The 21115-nt window shown below is 38.3% G+C and overlaps 3 protein-coding genes across 4 annotated transcripts; 2 read left to right on the forward strand and 1 right to left on the reverse strand.

The window, feature by feature from the left end:
* The first annotated feature begins 68 nt into the window (after window positions 1-68).
* Window positions 69-3231, forward strand: chmp3 (charged multivesicular body protein 3). The gene is made up of 6 exons (XM_015397087.1): window positions 69-204; window positions 602-662; window positions 1604-1783; window positions 1865-1986; window positions 2094-2208; window positions 2316-3231. The coding sequence occupies exons 1-6, from the start codon at window positions 160-162 to the stop codon at window positions 2456-2458; spliced, it is 666 nt and encodes a 221-aa protein (XP_015252573.1). The 5' UTR covers window positions 69-159; the 3' UTR covers window positions 2459-3231.
* A 2817-nt stretch (window positions 3232-6048) lies between these two features.
* reep1 (receptor accessory protein 1) lies at window positions 6049-16856 on the forward strand. 2 transcript variants are annotated; one of them, XM_015397126.1, is made up of 8 exons: window positions 6049-6199; window positions 7654-7726; window positions 7807-7883; window positions 8855-8975; window positions 9711-9824; window positions 9981-10140; window positions 11199-11470; window positions 14253-16856. In XM_015397126.1, the coding sequence occupies exons 1-8, from the start codon at window positions 6168-6170 to the stop codon at window positions 14322-14324; spliced, it is 921 nt and encodes a 306-aa protein (XP_015252612.1). In that variant the 5' UTR covers window positions 6049-6167; the 3' UTR covers window positions 14325-16856. The 2 variants fall into 2 exon arrangements, with proteins under 2 accessions (XP_015252612.1, XP_015252613.1); XM_015397127.1 differs by having other exon boundaries at window positions 11199-11458.
* Window positions 16738-21109, reverse strand: mrpl35 (mitochondrial ribosomal protein L35). Its single transcript, XM_015397128.1, has 4 exons — window positions 21074-21109; window positions 20723-20888; window positions 17217-17361; window positions 16738-17132 (listed from the first exon to the last, which is right to left on the reverse strand). The coding sequence occupies exons 1-4, from the start codon at window positions 21102-21104 to the stop codon at window positions 16950-16952; spliced, it is 525 nt and encodes a 174-aa protein (XP_015252614.1). The 5' UTR covers window positions 21105-21109; the 3' UTR covers window positions 16738-16949.
* Between the last annotated feature and the right edge of the window lie 6 nt (window positions 21110-21115).

Consider the following 21115-nt stretch of genomic DNA (forward strand, 5'->3'; position numbering starts at 1 on the left):
TGGACACTTTTTGTTGAGTTTAATGGTTGAGAACCTTGAGGACTGAAGGTTTGTTTGTATTCGAACGCAGCCCTGGAAACCAGGAAGTGAGCGTAGAAGAGCTCGCCCATCTAGCAATTTTCAGCTATAGCTTAGTTTGGTTTAAAGCCAGCAGACAACATGGGTCTATTTGGCAGGACTCCGGATAAACCCCCCAAAGAGCTTGTAAGTACTTTAAAGTGAATATCTGGACTGTTTGTTAGGACTTAGTTCGTAATTAGACAACTCTAGGAGCTTATTTAGCTAAGCTTGCTAATGCTAGCTGACAGTGTTACTACCGCAGGCTGAACAGTAGTATCGTTTTTTTGTTTACACCAACACTGCTAGCATAGCAGGGTGAATAACTGCTCCATATTCTGATATAAATAAACCACACTTATTGGTTTAGATTATTTTTAGTCACTGATGTGGAAGGAATGTTATAGTCTACATGCTAGCTCTCAGCTGTTGGTCACATCAATGTAAACAAACCCAGAGCATATTTCTACTCTTCTGACCTAAATAGGTTAGCTTTTCCTATTACACATATATAACATACATGTTTTATAATGTGTCGTTTCAGATCAATGAGTGGTCTCAAAAAATTAGGAAGGAGATGCGAGTGATTGACAGACAAATCCGAGGTAAGGTTCAGATAAAAGTCTTCAAAATCATCATATATATATATATTTCTATGAAAATATATTTATGTAAAATTAGATCCAGTAAGGCTGTGTGTTTTTTACCAAAAATTAAAAATGTTAGATTTCTTAAACCAAATGTGCGATTCTTATTTTATTTAAATTTTTCCTCTGCACTAACCACAAGACACACATACACTTAACAGATAAACATGTTTGTAGACAAGGTTTTGTCCACAGAACATTTTCTTTCTTTATTGATCCAAGTATTCTTATCCCAGAAACTAGCTTGCGCAGGTGAACATCTTTCATTGTCAAAAATTAAAAGTTATAGTGGAGGATGTTCTTTTTCTGGGTTAAAATAAGTGGTCTTCTTAATTGTCAATCATTCTGGTGAACTGTTTACGTAAGGCCGTCCTAATGTGCTCGTCCCCATTTTCATACTGGTGGTGAGCTGACATAGTGGAAAAATTGCAGATCTTCATTCATAAGGTTATATGAGCGTTCCAAACAGCGACTTTTAAACAGAGCAAGCACAAGGAGAAATGGGCTTGTGCACGCTCTCGCACACATTTAATAGGCGTTACCTCTTGGGAGCAGGCACAGGGTTGTGCATGTGCATTTATTATATATATTTTTTTAAGTGTAGAAGGTACGTCTTTTCAAAAATCCTCGATTGTACTTTTTAGTGCAGAGTGCAGCTAACAAAAAAAGGTTTTATCGTTTTCATTGGCTTTAATGTTCTCTTGTCTGTTTTCATTGTCGTAGGACTTTACTGCAGTTTAGAAAAGCATCTACTTTTAGCTGACATGCATGAATCTGTAACCCCCTCTTTCCTAATGATACACTAAACTTCTGGGATATTAATTAAGCTTTTGCCCGAAGCACATTTGGAAAGTTGTTTCTAATATGATATTGTTGCTTACATTCTCTTTTTCTTTCAGACATCCAGAGAGAAGAGGAAAAAGTGAAACGATCCATCAAAGATGCTGCCAAAAAGGGACAGAAAGATGTTTGTGTGATCCTCGCAAAGGAGATGATTCAGTCGAAACGGGCCGTCACAAAACTATATGCATCCAAAGCTCAGATGAACTCTGTACTCTTGAGCATGAAGAATCAACTGGGTGAGTTATGGAGCAAAGCCGTTGTCAGGGAGAACACTTCCCGCTGTTGTCAGTGTAGAAACACATCTTTCTGTTTTCTAGCTGTGGTTCGTGTTGCTGGCGCCTTGCAGAAGAGCACAGACGTCATGAAAGCCATGCAGAATCTAGTGAAAATCCCAGAGATCCAGGCCACAATGCGGGAGCTGTCAAAAGAGATGATGAAGGTCGGCAGGATTCGGCTAGAATAAATAATAGAATCTCTTTATTAACATCTGATTTCAATAAAGGACCAGCTAACATTACTGTACATTTCCTCTGGGTAAACCATCAGGCTGGAATCATTGAGGAAATGCTGGAGGACACATTTGAGAGCATGGAAGATGGAGAAGAGATGGAGGAAGCAGCAGAGGAAGAGGTTGACAAGATCCTCTTTGAGATTACAGCAGGTGGGAATTTAAAATGAAAACAGAATTAATTTTTTTAAGATTAATATCAAGCACTTCGATTGAAATTAATGAAATTAAACATGTTTGGTTCTGCTTTGGTCGATTAGGGGCTCTTGGTAAAGCTCCAAGCAAAGTCACAGATGCCCTTCCAGATCTTCAGCCGGCTGGAGCGACTGCTGCTTCAGACGAAGAGTCGGAGGAGGAGGACATTGAAGCCATGCAGTCCAGACTGGCAGCTCTGAGGAGCTAAAGTACTGCAGGTGTTGGAGTCAGTTTGCACGGGGACAGAAACAGTGCTGAGCATCCTCCGCTCCATGCTCTGGTTTTACATTTTCATCTGGGTTAACATTGTGCTACAGCAGTTAAGGTGCTGTTGTTTATTTTTATCCGACCTAGTAAAAGGGTGGTGTTTTCTGTTATCTGCAGTGACTTTAGCGACGTCTTTATTCTCCAAAGTCAATCAGAAGGTTTATGGAGGTGTATATAATGTAAGTATGAACAGCCTTCTGTGCCTAAAAGGGTTATTCTCTCTCGTTCTGTCCTACGTGAATTTTATGATCCAAAGTGACCAGCCGAGGACAAATTGTGTCACAGAGTGTAGCGTCATCATCCTCAACGGCAGTTTTTAATCTCTTTGGAAACTTTATGGAAGCAACATCTGTTCAGTTTATCAAGAATTAATCGGTCTACAGTATCTGAAACACTAGAGGTGATGGGCAGATATTTGGTTTGTTAACTTTCTGTATATTCATAATTATATATATGTTCTTTATGTGGTCATAAGTGTTGAGTATGCTCACAATAAAATACTAGTTCTACCAATGTTTTGCAATAAGCTTTAGCTTGTTTGGCGCTATGACTTAAAGTCACGGTTTGATTTTTTTTTTTTTTTTTTCTTCCAAAAGAAGAGTATGTAGAAAGAATACATGGTTACTGCGGAACTTATGTATTGTTAAGTATTGTGTGTATAATTTTTCTATGTGGATGGCCGAAGAATAAATAACCAATAAACTTTTAAGGAAGAAAATATCAGTCTACCTTATTTTGTCCCACTTTAAGCTGAGACTGGTTTCATCAGGAAAAGTTCTGCGAGTTATGTGAACCTGCTAGCCTCAGATGCCCACTCAGAAGGTCAGGAAACATTTTTTAATTAAACACTGTACATCCTGTTTTTTTTTTTAAGTTTTTATAGCACTAGTGGCTGTTTTTTGGACAGTAGGCCCAGTGTGAGAGGGGGAGAGACATGCGGCAAAGTCGGCCGCGTCGCGCACTAACCACTGCACCACCAATACACACCCTCCAGGTCCTGTTTGATATTCAGAGCTCTTTATCTAATTCAGGATGCATTATATACCAACATGAACACCGGTATCAGCTGATGTTTTTTTTTTTTTTTATCATATCAGTATTGTAACTGGGTCTATATAAATAACAGATGTTTATTTACATTTTATTTGTGGATGTTTCAAGAAGACAGGGGGTGGCCATGTTGTATTTTTTTAGGGGAGCTGATTAACAGTAACCATGATGAAGCACACGATTCTAGGCTGTTAAACTGAGCTAAAGCAATTTCACATATGCATTTGTGTTTTGAGCTGCAGTCAAAAGGATAGAAAATTGTATAACATCAGTTTTATTGCAGTAAGATTAACGTGGAATCTTTTGGCCCCTTTTTTCATATCACTGCACCTACTTCTAATATATAAGATCTACAGTAAAGAGATGTGTATATTTATGGTGTTCTATGAACATTAACTATTATCCATGCTTTGTTTGTGACAGACATAACAGATATTTATTTTTTTTCTATTTTAATAAGGCTAAGACCACATTATGTTTTTTTTTTGTTTTTTTTTCTGAGATTTGATACACCTCAGGTTCATAATGTCCTCAAACATTTTCTCAGCTTTTGAAGCGGACAAAAGTATTGGGTTTCTTCCTGCTCCAGCCCTCCTCTGTAGGCTTTGTTGCACTGTAACCAAACCTTGTCTATTATCTTGTGTTTCAGGCCACTGTCTGGATAAAGCTGAGCTGCAGCAGCTCTGACAGTGAATCTGTTTGTACTTTCTTGGCCAGCCCTGAATATATATATCTATATCTCCTGTTGCTAGGTGATTAGATAGTAAATAAATTCTGAAAAACATGACAGGGCTTTAGATGAACAGTTGGGTGTCCTTAATTCCAGCTTCCTCAGCAGAAGCAGCCTTTTTAAGCAATTATTGAATTCCTATAAGCCAGGGCCGTCCCAAAGCATAGCTGAACTGACTACTTAGGTGCCCATGGTAAGAAGCGGGCCCCCAAGAACAATTCATTGTTTATTTTTTTGCTTGTATATGGATTTATATATGGTTGCAATAGCAAAGAATACAGTTTTAAAGTGAAATTCTGCATAAGCATTGTTATTGTTATTCCTTTATTTGATTAAATGTTGTCTTTTTTGTACAAATAAATTATTGATTTTTATTTATCAAAGCCAGCAAGGACCAGTGCCACTGTAGGACTAGTACTGGCCCCTCTTTTTACCCTTGTATTAAAAAGATACACTACAAATACGTTTATTTTCCCTATACTGGACGTAGCAGTAAATCAGAGAACTTTCTGATAGAATAAGATAATTTACATTAAAATGTGAAAGAAAAATAGTGCATAGTTTTTATATTATTTCTAAGAGCATAAAATATTAATTCCTTTGGCAGATCATCATAGTTGCTTAAATTAGTGGGTAATACACTTATTTGTAATAAAATTGTAATTGTTTTAGATCAGATATTGTAGTGCAATACTAAATAAATTTAATGTGATCATATGTGCAGACAGAAGAGAGAATTACTGATTTTTCTGTTGGAGCAATTTTATTATTTTACCTTTACCATTTCCTTGAGCAATTGTTTAGAAATTGCAGGTAGCTTTAGGCTTCAGTTGTACCAAGAGGAAATCGCAGTTTTCATCTGTTAGGTCAGGAGTCTGCAACCTTAGCTTTGTGGCTCACTTAATTTACTAAATGATGTTCCCTTGGACTTACTGGTGTGCTTCTTATCATTTCCCTGCTTCATAGCCTGGGATTAAGGTCACAAACTGATGGATGGATCTATTTTAGGATTTTTTGTTGCAGTGCAGAATTTGTGATGCAATAGAGCTTACCTCATCTTCAAGCAGCAAATCAGCCCCAGACATCACACTGCCACCACCCTGTTGTTAGGATATTTTCTCATAATGCTTCAACTTTAAAAGAGATGAAAATGCATCAGAAAGCTGTTAAAAAGTTCCACTATTGTCTCTCATTTAAATGTCTTTATAAAGCACAGACCGATGTATACAATATATAATTATCATAAGCTGATGGAGTCTAGATCATCATCATGTTATTAGAACAGATGCAAGATTTTTTTGGCCTATAGGCAACTATAGAGGTCATTTTGCAGAGTTTTTGTCTTGTTTTTGAATCATGAACCCTGACCTTAACTGACAGGCGTCCTGCAGAGCTTTAAATGTTTTTCTGGTTTCTTGGTGACCTCCTGACCTAACCTATGCTGTATTTTTTAGGATGTTTCTTTAATTCTTCAGATCTGATTGATAATTTAAGGCTGTTGAAATTGGACCAAAATATGTGGGTAATTACACTTAATTTACTATTAACAAAGGGGCTCAAAGGCTTTTTCACATAGGTGAAAAACACCTCACATTGATGTATATTATTATTATTATTGTTGATTTTGTAACTATCATCATCATCATTTTTGAGCTGCATGCACAATGCATTTAACCAGAAGTTGAGCCTAGATGGCCCATCTGTAATCTGTGCAATGCAACAGTGCCATCTATGGAGCTGCAGCCTCGTCTCCGCTCATCCTGCATGCATCACGTTCCAGCCTGTGTGCGTCCAGACGCCTGTGGACGCGCCTGTCATCTGGAGGAAACTCCTCCCCGCAGACAGCGCGTCCTGTCGCCTTTCCAGCGCAATGGTCTCCTGGATCATCTCTAGACTTGTGGTGTAAGTCGTTTAATTTTCATTTCTTTCCGTGTTTGCTTTCCGTGTAATGGGACGGACATGGAACCGGGGGTTGGAGCGGATCTGAGCCTCTGTGCGCGGTGCAGAAGGAGCGCGCTCCGCAGAGCCCCCGCAATCTCATCTAACAGCCCAATTTAATCAGAATCAGACGTGAATGTGTGACCAGATCAGGTGACGGAGGATTAATTTTTCACTGACCAGGGTGTTTTATGTAGGACTGCAGTTTGGACCCTGAGCAGGAAGCTGAGCCAGGCCTGCAGACCTGTTCTATTTCTGAGGCAGCGCTCAGCAGCCAGATCTCTTTGTGTTTATCAGGCAGAATTTTAAAAACAGACCAACATGTTCAAGCAGCCGAGTTATAAATTGAAAAGCAGCCAATGAGTCCCATCATCCAGAGATGACAAGAGCCTAAATGTCACTTGTGTATCTGATCATTGGTATTCAGTCCTTCAGTGTTTCTGTCCCAGATTGGAAGCAGCATAAAAAGGGATGGTTCAGCCTTCTCAGATTACATTGCACAAATTAAAAATGTCTGTGCACTTTGGCTAATATTTTCCTTCAATACAGGTCTAATGCAAAAGTAAAACGACAGTAAAGTGTGGTTATGATATCAACAGCTGGGACACCAAGCTTAGAACAGTCCAGAAATTAAATTTAGAATATAAGATCGCATTACAAGCTGGAGCTCCTCAGCTCTGGCTGTTAATCAGTGCATGTCCCATCTCCAACTGTGAGGAGCAGATATTCTGGCTGTCCTTGTCTTGTTGAACTCTGTTAGTTAGCTGAGCATGCAAGCAGCACTGTTGTAATGTGATGTGGGTCAGTAATATGATCTTGTCTCTGTTTATGTGGCTGCAACTGCCCTCTCTGAGCATGCACCCTTCATGGACAGGTGTCTGTGTAAATTTGTATAAGTCTAAGGAAAAATACAACACATAGGATCCATTTTTAGCTTTTTGCCAAGTGTGTAAGTTGTACAGAAAAATCCAAAAGGCAAAATGGGACTCAGCTTTGAATGAGTAAGCTATATCTAAAAAGTTGTTCATTATCTGATGTTTGACTCAGCAAGAAGCCAGAAATCGGTTTCTCACAATAAGGTGCTGCTTTCTGTACTGTCCATCTCTGCATTCAGGGAAATCATGCATGCAAAGCTGATGAGATATTATAAACATTCTGACATTCTTAGAGAAATGTATTTGAGAATAATATTTATTAATCATGGATGGTTTGTTTTTAACATGAAGGTTAACATGACAGTTATCCAGATTACAATGTTTCCTCACATTAAAAGATAAAAATCTGAACCCAAACTATTTTCCCCAGATTTAATGTTGTTGTAAGTTTGTAATTTTTATTCATACAAGGCTTATATTTACTGTTTATTACAGCTAATATGTCTTGATTTTCATATATAATTCCCCTTTCTTTCCCTTTAGACTTGTTTTTGGAACGCTTTATCCTGCATACTCTTCATATAAGGCTGTGAAGACAAAAGATGTGAAAGAATATGTAAGTACAGTTAGAATCAAGGTCAATTTTCCACATTTGCTCTTTGTGGCTAAATTGACTTTTTCTTTTGTTATTTTTAGGTGAAATGGATGATGTACTGGATAATATTTGCCCTTTTTACTACAGTGGAGGTGTTTACAGATTTGTTTCTATGTTGGTAAGTTGGCTTACATGTAGATGAAATCAGATCTTTACATGAACATTATACAAATAAAGCTTATTTTTTAGCTACATAAAATGCAACTTCTGTCTAAAATGTAATATAGGACTGAGATCAGGCTTTTATGGTGACCTCTCCAAAACATCTAATCTGTAGTCCAACTCTATAACTCTTTGTGATGCTCCTGTGCTTACTATATTTTTTAAATATCAATTTCTATTCAAGTCTTTTGATCTTTTTTTATGATGCACCACTTTTTATGTAGTGTACCAGTTCCTCCTTCAGAAAAACACTCTCACAACATAATATAGCTACTGCCTTACTTCAGAGTTAGAATCATGTTTTCAGAAATTACAAGATTCACCCTTTTTCCTCCTAATTGTAACAATGGGCGACTAGAAATGCCTCCAAAAATAACATTTACTTTGGGAAAAGGGCTTCTTCTTTGCTGATTGACCTTTTAGCCCACTCTCTTACCTGCTTCAGTTAGCATCTTCTCAAAGTATTTTGTTTTTGTTTGGGGCTTAAATGACACACTTCATTCTCTGGATTAAAAAAGAGGAAGTGCTAGAAATATTTATGGTGTTTTTTCTCACAAATTAGTTTTAGCACATTCAAGCATCTTATAATGCCTAAGGTTAAACTTGACTTTTACCAAGATGTTCCTATATGTTTAGTTCAAATGTTTTGAATCATCACATCATTGTTAAATTTGAAAAGGTACAAATCATAATGCAACTCTTTAAGGAAGTAATTAAAGTAATCCAGAGCAAATAACAGTGATTATCTATTAAATGTAAACCTCACTGATTTGACTGCATTATGCACAGATCTTTACGTTTTGTTGTTCAAATTTTTTTTTGTAAAACTCACTGATTTGACTGCATTATGCACAGATCATTACGTTACGTAAAAAAAAAAGTTTTTGATTTCTGTTTGAACGTGTTTTGCTGTGTCTGTTCTTGCAGGCTTCCTTTCTACTATGAACTGAAGATAGCCTTTGTGGTGTGGCTGCTGTCCCCTTACACTAAGGGCTCCAGCGTGCTGTACAGGAAGTTTGTTCATCCCACGCTTTCCTCAAAAGAAAAGGTGAAATCCATTTCCTCTGTGGTATCCTACTTTGTTTTCTGCTGGTTGAGAGAGTTTTAGTGGAGGAATACATCCAGCCTATGAGCTGGAAGGTTATGTGACTAACAGAGTTTGAGCTTCACAACTGTCTGTAGAGGGAAAACAAAGGTGCCTTTGTATTAATTTTTTTCCCTACATCTTAGATTTATTATGATAGGGTGAGAGGACATGTTATGCAGTTTTTTTCCATTTCTGTTGCCCTTTTTTGTTCTTAAGGTAACTAAGAAAGTAAGTAAACAAGTTTTCTCAGGATGTAAATCACAAGGTTAAAGGTATAGAGGAGGATGTTCTTTTTTCCGGTTGGATCATCTAAATAAGTTATCCTCCTAATTTTCAATCGTTCTGCTCATCTCCATTTTCACTTACCGGTGGTCAGTCTAATATAGTAGAAAATTTGCAAATCTTTTGGAAAGTAAGCTTGTATGAGCGATGCAATCAGCAACGTTTAAACGGAGTGAGCACGAGGGGAAATGGGCCTGTGCACGCTCTCCCACATGCTTAACAGCCATTCCCTCTCGGGAACGAGTACAGGGTTGTGCAGGTGCATTTTTCTTTTAAGTGGAGAAGGCAGGTCTTTTCAAAAATTCGCGACAATCCTCCTCTATACCTTTAAAGAGAAGCAACAGCCTGCTGAGTGACGAAGGAAGCTGCATTCTGATAATGAAGGAAAAGTTGATTGATTCCTTTTATTTTCAGGACATTGATGAGTACATCTGCCAAGCAAAGGACAAAAGTTATGACACACTGGTGCATTTCGGGAGGAAAGGGCTGAATGTTGCAGCGACAGCAGCAGTCATGGCTGCAGCAAAGGTAAAAACAGACAATTCAGACATATGATCACAGTGTTAGCTAAAACAAAAACATAATGTTTTCTGATGGCTTTAAATTTTCCAATTCTGATATTTCTATATGTTTATGAATTCAAAACTACTGGAATAAATAGAAAGCATGATGTCTCTGATTTAGGGTCAAGGCGTTCTGTCAGACAGATTACGGAGTTTCAGCATGCAGGATCTGTCGTCCTACCAGTCTGACCCGGCACAGACCGGACCCAGCGGCGCCCAGCCCACAGCAGCTCAGCACCGAACCAGACCCATCATCCGCAGCAAGTCAGAGAGCTACAAAGGTGAGATTCACCATGCTGCTGTCTTAGTTAGAGGATTACAAAACAATGTGAATATCCAGAATTACTTTCAGACCTTTTTCACCTCTCAAACTTTTTTTGAACCATTTTTGAGGTAATAACCAGAACCTGTCGTGCATTTAGTAGGGGTTTTATGTTTTACATCAAAACAGAGGGGTTTACAGAATAACGTGAGGCAGAAGGACAAGTTCAGAAGTTTTTTGTGTGTCTTTGTTTAAAATAGTAACAAAACCATATTCAATACACAGCCTACAGCTAAATACAATGGATCTTCCCCTCGATAGTAATAGGTCCTTTTAGCTGCAGAGGAATGAATACCAGACCTGTGGATTTCGAAAACACTAAACCCTCTGTACATTTTCCTAAATCTCTTAGGAATACATATTTTTTTGATAACAAACAAGTTCATGTTAATGTTTCAAACTGTTTCCTTCTTTAAAGCGAGTCTCTGTGGCTCCAAAGATTCTTTACAGGAAAGTTTTTCTGTCAGGGACTAATTTTTTAAGCGAATGAACTTCTATTTAATAATAGTGTTAAAACATTCCATAAAGCTTATGATTGATTAAAATTATGAAATGGAGAAAAAAGGTCATATATTTTGAAAATAAATTATTGATAGAAATTAAACGAATAGTTCAGTTCAGATCTTTTTTAATGAGTGGTGTATAAACTTGGACAGTCATTTAAGAGTTAAAGTTCTTTTTCCTTTTCTGTCTTACTGCATAAGGTAAGCAAATAGCTTTTATAATAGGACTATGCACCTAAGAATACAGCCAGTATGAGTGAACTTTTATGACGCGTTTGAACGCAGAACAGAAGAAACTGAATAATAAGATCTTTGTTGTGTTTCTTTGTGCAACAATAAATTGCTTTCTGTCTCCTTATGTTTGGAGGATGGCACTGCTTTATTATCTGAGCTTTTAAACCTCCAGCAAACAGATAAACAAGTTGCTGCTTTATGGCAGTAACCTGATCCGGGAGGCCAGAGAAGTGTTTCATCTGCTCATCCTTCCACCAACGTCTGTTTTTCCATGGTGCAGATTTTGACATGAATGAGTATGAGGTGCTGGGGTTGGAGCAGTTGAACCCTGCAGATTTTCTGCCCCAAACTAAGCCGACCTCCGAGCCTGTGCCCACACCCGTTACACCATCTGTGACGACCCAGTCAAGCCCACACTCCACACCCACTCCAGCTGCTACTCCTGCAGCTCAGGAGCAGTTTGAGGAGGGGCTGGGGAAGGAGGTGCAGGCCACGTCGAGCTCCCCGCAGCTCAGGATGAGTAAAAGGAAAGCTCCGGAGGTACGCAGCCCGGTGAGCGTTGCTGCTCGGCTGCTGCCTGTTGAGAGTGTTTGTTCTTTAAACAGACTAACTTCTACAGCTGCATCGTCACAAGAATCATTTTGGTTCTGAGGATTTCTGCAGGGATGGACTAACCCCTTTGGAAGTTGCACTGATTTAACTCATCACTTGCAATTTGGAGAATGTGGTGTTAAAAAATATGCATTTAAGAACTGAAAGTCTTTCTCAGTAAATAGACTCAGATTTAAACACACTTTCTCATGGTATATGATTTATTGCAAAGAATTGCTGTATCCATCCATCCATTTTCTGACACACTTAATCCCAAGCAGGGTCGCAAGGGGTGCTGGTGCCTATGTCCAGCTGTCTACGGGCAAGAGGCAGGGTACACCCTGGACAGGTCGCCAGTCCATCACAGGGCAACACAGAGACAAACAACCATTCACGCACACACGCACACTTAAGGAGAATTTAGAGAAGCCAATTAAATAAACAATCATGTTTTTTTGGACTGTGGGAGAAAGCCGGAGAACCCTGGGAAAACCCTTACATGCCCAGAGAGAACATGCAAACTCTATGCAGAAAGACCTGGGCCGGGAATCGAACCCGCAATCTTCTTGCTGCAAGGCAGCAGTGCTACCCACTGTGTCACATATGAAAATTCAGTGGTGTCAATGCAAATGGCCTCAAATTTGACCAGGTTACTGAGCAGTCCGAGTTGCTGTATCAAAAAAAGATAAATGATAATTAAAAAGAAAAAAACAAGAATAAACTACCAAACATTATTGTCCCTACTATCTGTACTAAATATACATTATTGATCACTCACTGGGATTAACTTTACAGCAGATGTTTGCTTAACCAATCCACACAGACAACCAAATTAGTACAAAAAAGTGGAACAATACAGAGAATTAATGTACAGACTTAATCAATTTAATTTATTAACTTTGTTTATCACCCTTATTTTCTTAATCATTTGTTGGGAATTGGTACAACATGAATAAATTGAACTGAAATAGTTTGTTCTTTCTGGAGAAAATAACGAATAAACTGCTCAGGAAGGACTTCGTCCTATTTTCCCACGCAATGCCTCTAATTCGGAGGTCTTCAACAGGGGGTCCGTGACCCATAGGGGGTCCACGGAGGTACTGCATGGGGGTCGTGAAAGTTTTGGTTGATTAGACTTTTTCCCCACCAATTGAAACGTCTTTAAATCCACATCAACATGAATTCAACACACTGTAGTAAACAGATAAATGGCGGCAGAAGATGTCTTTCAGTCATCAATGCACACATTCAGCGACACACAGGAGATCTTTCAAGCTGGGCACCGTTTCATTCACAACACCTGTCCCATCAACCAGGAATCAGAAATACTTTAATAATCCCAGGGAGAAATTACTTTCGTTACATTACCCCTTTTGTAATAGAGTGACCATAGGACCAGTTTGATAGAACACTATTTCATGAAATATATATAATTAGGGGGTCCCCGCTCCATCTCGCCATCAGTTTGGGGGTCCTTGGCCTGGAAAACGTTGAAGACCTCTGCTCTAATCTACTGTTCTTTCTATAAACCTTTAGCTAGATTCAAGTCTGGGTGAGACTGGAAAATCCTAAAAGCTTTCTTTTCTTTCTAAAGTCAGTTATACAAAGTCTGCCGGTACCATATGCTGTACAGCAGCCCCTCACCATCATGTTCTCCCTTCTCTGAAATGTGTACGATATAATCCAAAGTTTAGCTTTGTTCTTATTTTACCAGACGATACTTTCTATATCATCGGCTTGTTTAAATGCTCCACAGTAGACATCAAAAGAACTCCAGCTTGATTTTTCTTTTTTCTGTCATGATGTCTGAGCAGCAAATAATTGTACCTGCTGATTCTAGGTGCATCTAAAACATTTTATTAGAGTTTCTTGGCCCTTTAAAATCTCTTCGGAATTTTTTTTCAACAGTTTTGTTTGATAAATTGTGATAGAAACCTGATTTTAGCTGAATTACAATAAAATCAGGTTCACTTTGGCTCAGCATTAGGGCTCGCTGGACCATTTAAACATGTATAAATCCACCTGTAACCGATGGTGTCATCTATCACAATAATAAGACTGTGGCTCTAGAGTGAGCTCCATGCTGTTTCTGATCATGCTAATGTGAAACCCATTTAGAAATGGATTTACTGAGAAAAACATTCTTGTGTTCAACATAATTTCCCCCACTGTGTTAAAGGCAAGTGCATTAAATGATTAAGTGCCTGCCAGTGTGTTTTAACCAACTAAATAATATATCTCATGCTTTGTTGAACAGAGAGACAAGTATTGATGATATTGAGGCTGTTGCTTAAGTGACAATGTCAGAGGCTGGTCTTTTATTCATTATTATTAATTAAGGTTAAACTAAAATAACTAATAATGTTCATAAAAATGCATTCCATATTTTCACTCAAAAATAATGTGGAATTTCCAGTACTATTTTAAATAATTGTAAGATTTCTTTGTTTAGATAATAATAATTTTGTGTATTTGATGTCCTTTTGTTTCAACGGTAATCTAAAGAAATAATACGTCATAAAACAGAAATAGTATTTAAACATTGTAGTAGTTGATTGATTTACTTAACGATATATATTTTTTAACTACCCATCCCATTTCAAAATGTGAATTATCTTACTAATATTTTAAATTCAGTCTTGTCTCTTATTTTGCTTTAATAATAAAAGTAAAAACAACCCTAGCAGCAGCATTTTAGATGCGTCTGTATCTGATCAGGCTCCATCTGCCTCTTTGCTTCCAGCCTCCTCTTAGAGTCCTGAGGCCTCTCACAAGATCCAGGAGTTCTCTTCCTTCAAACAATGAAGCCATGTGAAGCCACCCTCCTTCAGCTGCCTTTGCTGCAAACAAGTAAAAAGTGAAAATACTGAATGGCAAGAAGCTCTACGACTGAAGCAGCCCTGCTTTGGAACGCCGTATTACCAAAGTGACCTAAGAAGATCCCTAATTTACAGCATATTCCTTAGTGGTTCATAATGTTAAGAAAAAACAGGTTTTGGTCAGATTGACACTTTGCATTTAAATATGTATTTATGTACAGTATGTGTACTTTATCTCATGCTTTGGTTGTTTTTTTATATATCAGAGGTTGCCGCATGTGTGTTCCTCATCATTGGTCTTAGTGTTTATGAAGCAGAATGTACTTTAGAGGAGATAGAGAAGGATCCGCGCACTGAAAGGAGAGCTGAGGCTGTGCTTTTTGTTTTGATTATTTTGTGATTCACAAAATTAACAGTCAACACTTTCTTCGTCCACATTTACCTCTCTCTCTCTTTCTCTGTTGGCCTTAAATGAAGCGGACACCCAAAATGACTTGCACTATGTTCTTCATTTGCATCACTGCCCTCCAACAAAGCAGTGGCTACGTTTTAATGGAACGCCTAATTTTGTAAGGGTTTATTTCTGCCTGTAAGGTCATGAGCGGATGTCACAAATGCATCACTACAATCAGACTTCATATTTTAAAAATCCTTTAGAAACTTAAGGTTAAAAATTGCTAAATGATGCTAATTCTTTTATTTTCAGCATTTTGAAACCAATGTTAGCTGAGCAGCTGCCCGTGCTTTCGTTGTTCCTCCTGAGGGCCGGTAGTGACAACAACAGCTCACACTGATGTCTTTTTCTTGAACGTTATTCACTGAGCCTGAACCTGGTTTTCACTGTGTTGATGTGCAGTAATTGTACATGGTTGCATCTTTTATCTCTTACAGTGGTTACAGTAAAAAAAACAACGACAAAAAAAGCTTCTCAGGTACAACTGTTCTGTTTACATGCATTCACTCTGATATTGTAGATATACTTATTATGCACATTTTAGTGTTTTTTTCAGTGGATTGAATAGTGGAAAAGAGACAGGTTGTTTCTAATTATGTATCAGTGGTGTCAGTGTTAGTGTTGGAGGTGATTTCCATACATTAAAGCTTCCTGCATGATCTTAATTTCTATGGACGATTTTATGTGAAGCTGCTCTCGTTTAGTTTCTGTTTAGATACATTCAATAAGGTTTTTTTGGTTGTATTAGAGAGAATTTTCCTTCCTCTGACATTTAGAGTCATGTGAATAAAAAAGAACACCCTGAAAAGTGTTAAAAAGAAGTCACACGCTACCCATTATTAGCTGGTTTTATGCCCCTTGGATTAAATTACCTTGTTTTCATTTATTTCTAACATCAGTTGGAAAAAAAATCCCCTTCAGCTGTGAGACGTTTTAGGGATCTCCTCTCTTGCATCTTGATTCTGTTTTAGATAATCTCACTGAAATCAGGATCTGGGCTTTGACTGGGTCCAGGAGTTTCAATTTCTTAGCTTTCCTTAAGTTCTTTGTGAAATTTTCTTCTGAATCATTTCATATAACCGGCTCCAAAGAGGGTCTTATATCTGAAACATGGTTCAGTTCATGGCCCATTACATAATGGTGAGCTGGAGTACACCATCCAAAATGTCACTGCCACCCCCAGAATTCCTAGCTCAGATGAGTTTGTGGTTCTTCCTGGAAGGCTGCTTTTGGTTTACCTCCAAAAAGTTCTCTCTTTCCTCTCTATGTCCACGTAGTTTATATTTAGACTCCTTTTTCCAGAGAACATCACTCCAGAAGTCCTGTTCTTTGTCTACATTCTCTCTGCCAAACATTGGCGTGGCCTCTGTGCTTTTTTATTAGAGAGCAAAGGTTTCTTCTCTGCAAACATTTCCTTACAAAGATGCACTTTCATATAAACGGTAACGAGCACCTGCTGTAGGTCCTGTGAGGATTTTTCAAGACATCTTAGGCTGCTCTAAGTCTATCCTGCTTCATTAATAAAACCTAAACATGTAGCATTTTTAGGCTTTCGTCCACTTGCCTGTTTTCCAGAGAGTGGGGTGGGTGATTTGATCAATTTAAGACATCCTACTCCCTTACTGGATGCATTAAGTGCTATTCTTCTTTGAGAAGCCCTTACAGTTCTTTGTTTTTTATTATGGAGATCATTCTTTCTTCAGCAGCCAGGAACGCCTCATTAAAGATCTGAGGTTCAAAGATAGTAAACTTTCAATCTATCATTTAAGATTTATTTTGTATTTATTCAACATTTGTAAAACAGTTAATCAAATATGTAGATGTCCAGAAATGTTAGGGAACACATGCAGGGTGTCTGAGGTCATTCACATGACTGTAAACCAACCCCAGTCCTTCAATTTTTTCTGGCAGGCCAGAATATATATATTTTTTAGTTTCTAATAGCGTGTGGCTAAAATATAAAGCAGAGGTGTGAAGAAATGTTGGTTTATGACTTCAAACTTCACAAAAATCAACTATAATAAAAAAATATAGATGAAGACTTAAAGTTTCGTGTTTTCTGTCTCCTTTTCTATAAAGAAAAAAAATTCTCTTTACATTTAGTTTATTTATGACAACAATACAGATGTTTGACTTTATTACATGTTATTCAGCATCAGTAGATTATTCAGAGGTTGACACGGTCGTGGTACTTCAGATATGGATCATTAAGGAACCAGTTTCTTCTTTTCCAGAAAGACGTGGTCATTTTATCCAAGAGTTTGCTCTGAGTCTTGTTACAGAAAACCATTTCCCTCAGACGCTTTCGTCTGGCAGGCAGCTTCTTCCACAGCTTTTTCTTGTACCCAGCCTGTTCAGAGAGCAAACACTCGTTAGATGTAAATAAAACAGAAACCAGAGATTCTGAAAGGTAAAAAAAAAAAAAAAGGCACACCTTCCGTCTGATCCAAAGGCCACAGTGCAACCGCATAAAACGGTCGGTCACCGCTTTTACTGTTTTCCTCTTTCCTTTCTTCACGCTGAAATAGGTCAGGTTTCTACAGGGCTGCCAGGTCAGGCTGGGAACCAGAGCAGCAACCCTGAAACAGACAAAAACAGCTCTGATATGTAAGTGATTAAATAAATAAGTAAAATCTTAATTTAAATGCAGATTACAACTTTGTTTTAAGAAATGAAGAGGCTCCTCTGGGATGTGGAGGAATAAAAGGAGACAAGCAGAAGAATGCAGCTGCAGATTTACTGGCCCATCCAGCTTCAAACTTCACACCGAACGTAGCAGGAGCAGCAAAAACGCGTCTGCTGCTTCCCTTTTGCTGCTTGTACCAGTTTAGTTCTGACGTGCGGCTGAAGCAGCTTTGCTGCTCTGGCTGCGCGGCAGGGCCAAGCTCAATTCGTGGCAGTGGCTGCGTTGTGGCAGTTCCGGCGGCTCGTTGACTCGTGACATGACGCAGCTTTAGTATGGCGTATCACTGGCTGCAGCCACTAACTCATTTTCATTATTATCATTTAGTTTATTTATTTTTTTGTATTTTTCTTGCCGTTTTTCTGCAAATGTCTTATTTATAGCTCTAAGTAGATTGTTTTTTGTTTTAGTTTTTTAATATTGTGATGTTATTGCTTAATAACCTGCATTAAAACTTTTATAATGTCACATTTACTTGATGGAACGAAGTAGCTTATCTGCCTATAAGTGGCCTCCACCATCAGCCACTATGCAGCCACTCCGGTGGCAGGCTTTGTCGGCAAGAATCAAATATAGCCTATAGTGGCCGCTGAAACTGTGCGTCCCCTCCTCCACGTCTTTGCCGGTTTGACCCAAAACCTGCATTCCTAACTCAAGATGAGCTAACTTCCTGTTCTTATTAGGTGATTCTTAAGTTATTTTTATAAAAATAATGCTTTGTTCTTAAACATTAGTTCCTCAGTAGGCACACAATATTAAGAAAGAGATATGGCTGTTTATAGGGGGCGCAGTTGAGTCAAAATACAATGTCATCAGACAGAGCACTTCACAGGGTGTCAAAGATCATTCATATGCAGTTTGGGGGAAATCTGATCACTTTATTGTAATCCAGAGTCAAATGAATCAGGGTGACGAGCTGCAGACTCAAATATCTAGATGCTAGAAGGCTAAACAAAGTTAGACCAACACGTGATCTGTGTTTTGACCAAGTTTCAAGTTGGTGAGGGCAAAGGGGTTCAAATAATGAGTATTTTAAGATCCAGCAACTGTTGTTTCAAACGTGTTTAAGGGCCACACTTGGATTTATGAGCAGAGTCATGCTGGTCAGACTGGAAGAGCTCAAGAGGTGTGAAAGGTCGCTCTCACTTGGTGTGTGAATAAAACAGACTTTCAGCTGCTTCAATTTACTGTTGCTTTGATTAACACAACCCACCATTCCATCATTCGGACTATTCTGGGAACTTGTAGTTGGGAGAAATTGGAGCGCCGACACCCACACATCGAGTGCCCAAACTACCAGATGAGAAACACTGCCCACATTTTAGCAGCTTATGACAGTTATTGCCTCATTACAGGCAGACTTCACTCTCCTGAGTAGGGCTGAAACAATCAGTTTGAGTCAATTAATTAAGCCATCAAATAATCATTAGCTAGAGTTAAAGTTACGAGCTTTATTATAAACCCCAGCATGAAAAAGTAATGGTTTTAAGACTGCTGAAGCTCTTCTCTAATAAATCTTCTTAAAGAGAGTGCTCAGGTTGCAAAGCAGCAGCAGCATCACGACCCCTCCCCTTCCGCTCCTCTGTAGCTGCTAGCTCTACAGGTAGGATAAAGCATCAGCTTGGAAGACAAAGGTTACTCCACAGTGGCAGTCAATGGGAGACATACAGCTAAGTGTTTACGCTAGGGAACTGATGGAAGCAGAATAACCCAGGCTGAAGTTAGCAGTAAATCTGAGAACAGAGGAGGTTGGTTTTAATTGGATGGAGCATCACCAGCCTTATCATGAGGAACAGAAAACAGAGATACTTTCATCTGAGCTACAGTTGAACATAAATGCCCTGCTTATAATAGAAAACTAGTGCTTGTTGTAGTGAAAACCGGTGCACTTAAAGAAGCTAAACACAATAAATGGTCCTTAGGAACAGGGGTTCCCGAACCGGGGGTCAGGACCCCCCAAGGGGCAACAAAACACTGTCGGGGGTTGCAAGATGATGTTTACAATTATTTCGATGTGTTCCCTGAGGTAAATAGAGGGCCAAAATTTATCTTGAGATTTCCCTTGTAATACGAAAATATACCATAAATTATGTAAATATTTTATTTAAATCGATAAAAATAGTACAGTAAATGTAAGATTAAATTATAAAATGCACAACTATAATTACAATTTAACTGGACATAACATGTCCAATTAACATAATTAATATATCTAAAATAATGGTATTAAAAATTAATGCAATAACCTCAGTAAATGGGTATTTAAAGACAGAGTGAAAAAAGAAAAAAAATATTATTTTTGGGTTCAAGGGGTGAAAAGTTTGGGAACCCCTGCTTTATATGATCGTATAGTTTATCAGTCCTGCAGGCAGTCCAATCCTAAATAATACAGTTTTCCTTAATATACTGGGAACATTTACATCATTGTTGTGTTAGTAAGACATATAACTAGGTCCTCCTCTCTCTTATGTCCTCTTCTGACTCTAAAAACACAGCTCTGGATTGTTAAAAGGTCTTATTTTTTAAAGAAAAAAGAAAAATTGCAATCACTATTTAATTATCTCTTATATCTCTGAATGTTATGTCTAACAGGTAATATCATGTACACTAAACTGAGGATATATATGAGGATACAATTCGAAAATAAAAAAACAAATATACCACTTTATATAAGGTATTAATAACTGAAATTAACAGAAATGAAATTAATAACAGGAGAAAAGATGAATATGATGCTCTATGTTATATTTTCCACTCTTCAAACAGGTTAGTTTCAGCTTAGTTTGGGCTAGATAGTTGAAAACAACTGATATGCTGTGTATTTTTAAGTTAAGGATGTAGTAACATGCATTGTGCAATATTTAGCCATAATAGCTTTGATTAGTAAATACTTTATATTTGCTGCAGTATTTTTGCAGTGTCAGTTATCTTTGACCTCCCATAAAAAGTCAGGGTTCTCCTTTGCCCCTCACTCATCATTCTCTGCTGCTGCCACTAAAATAATCCATAGCTGCAGACCCAATACAGATGTATTTACTCTGCAGGCTGCTGGTTTGTTAGGTTTAAAGTTTAATTTCCTTTCCAGATTTTCTTCTGGTCTCTGGATTCTGTTATTTTTCACCTTATGAAGTTAAATCTGATGACTGTTTCAAAAGCAAACTTTCTGCTGTTTTTACGTCTACCACATATGAACTTAATAATATAGCAATGATAAAAACTTGTTGATCATGATGAGAAATATATGATGGTGAGATTACCGATGCAGCAGGGGGTAGCGGGGAGTCTGAGCAACAGCAGCCCGGATAGGGGCGCAGACAGCGGCTGGAGCTGTTCTGATGAAAGGCTGATAGTGGATAAACCCAGACAGCTGACGGACTTGAGGAGGACTGGTTCCGATAGATCGGGACAGAGGCCTCAGCAGCCCTGGTGTAAAAACAGAAAAACAACATATGAACACAGAGCAGGAGAAAAACAGCTTTTCCCCATCCCGCAACTAAAAATTACCGCGGCCAGAAAGCAGACTGTTTTATATTTGACAATAACGGCATTAAACGATTGATTAATGTTTCAGATAAACATAGTAAATAATAAAAACACCAGAAGCTCACCTGACAACCTTCTGACCGCGGCCGCCGCCATGTTTTCTGCAA

The sequence above is a fragment of the Cyprinodon variegatus genome, unplaced genomic scaffold (assembly GCF_000732505.1).
Source record: "Cyprinodon variegatus isolate N-32 unplaced genomic scaffold, C_variegatus-1.0 Scaffold838, whole genome shotgun sequence".
Lineage (NCBI taxonomy): Eukaryota > Metazoa > Chordata > Actinopteri > Cyprinodontiformes > Cyprinodontidae > Cyprinodon > Cyprinodon variegatus.

Bases quoted from the DNA above. Each gene is read 5' to 3' on its own strand.
- chmp3 (XM_015397087.1), top strand. From the start codon at position 160: ATGGGTCTATTTGGCAGGACTCCGGATAAACCCCCCAAAGAGCTT. The intron at 205-601 runs GTAAGTACTTTA...GTGTCGTTTCAG, and splicing joins ATAAACCCCCCAAAGAGCTT to ATCAATGAGTGGTCTCAAAA. The intron at 2,209-2,315 runs GTGGGAATTTAA...TTGGTCGATTAG, and splicing joins CCTCTTTGAGATTACAGCAG to GGGCTCTTGGTAAAGCTCCA.
- reep1 (XM_015397126.1), top strand. From the start codon at position 6,168: ATGGTCTCCTGGATCATCTCTAGACTTGTGGT. The intron at 8,976-9,710 runs GTGAAATCCATT...TTTTATTTTCAG, and splicing joins CGCTTTCCTCAAAAGAAAAG to GACATTGATGAGTACATCTG. The intron at 10,141-11,198 runs GTGAGATTCACC...TCCATGGTGCAG, and splicing joins CAAGTCAGAGAGCTACAAAG to ATTTTGACATGAATGAGTAT.
- mrpl35 (XM_015397128.1), bottom strand. From the start codon at position 21,104: ATGGCGGCGGCCGCGGTCAGAAGGTTGTCAG. The intron at 20,889-21,073 runs GTGAGCTTCTGG...TTTTTACACCAG, and splicing joins CGCGGTCAGAAGGTTGTCAG to GGCTGCTGAGGCCTCTGTCC. The intron at 17,133-17,216 runs GTGTGCCTTTTT...CTCTCTGAACAG, and splicing joins GCCTTTGGATCAGACGGAAG to GCTGGGTACAAGAAAAAGCT.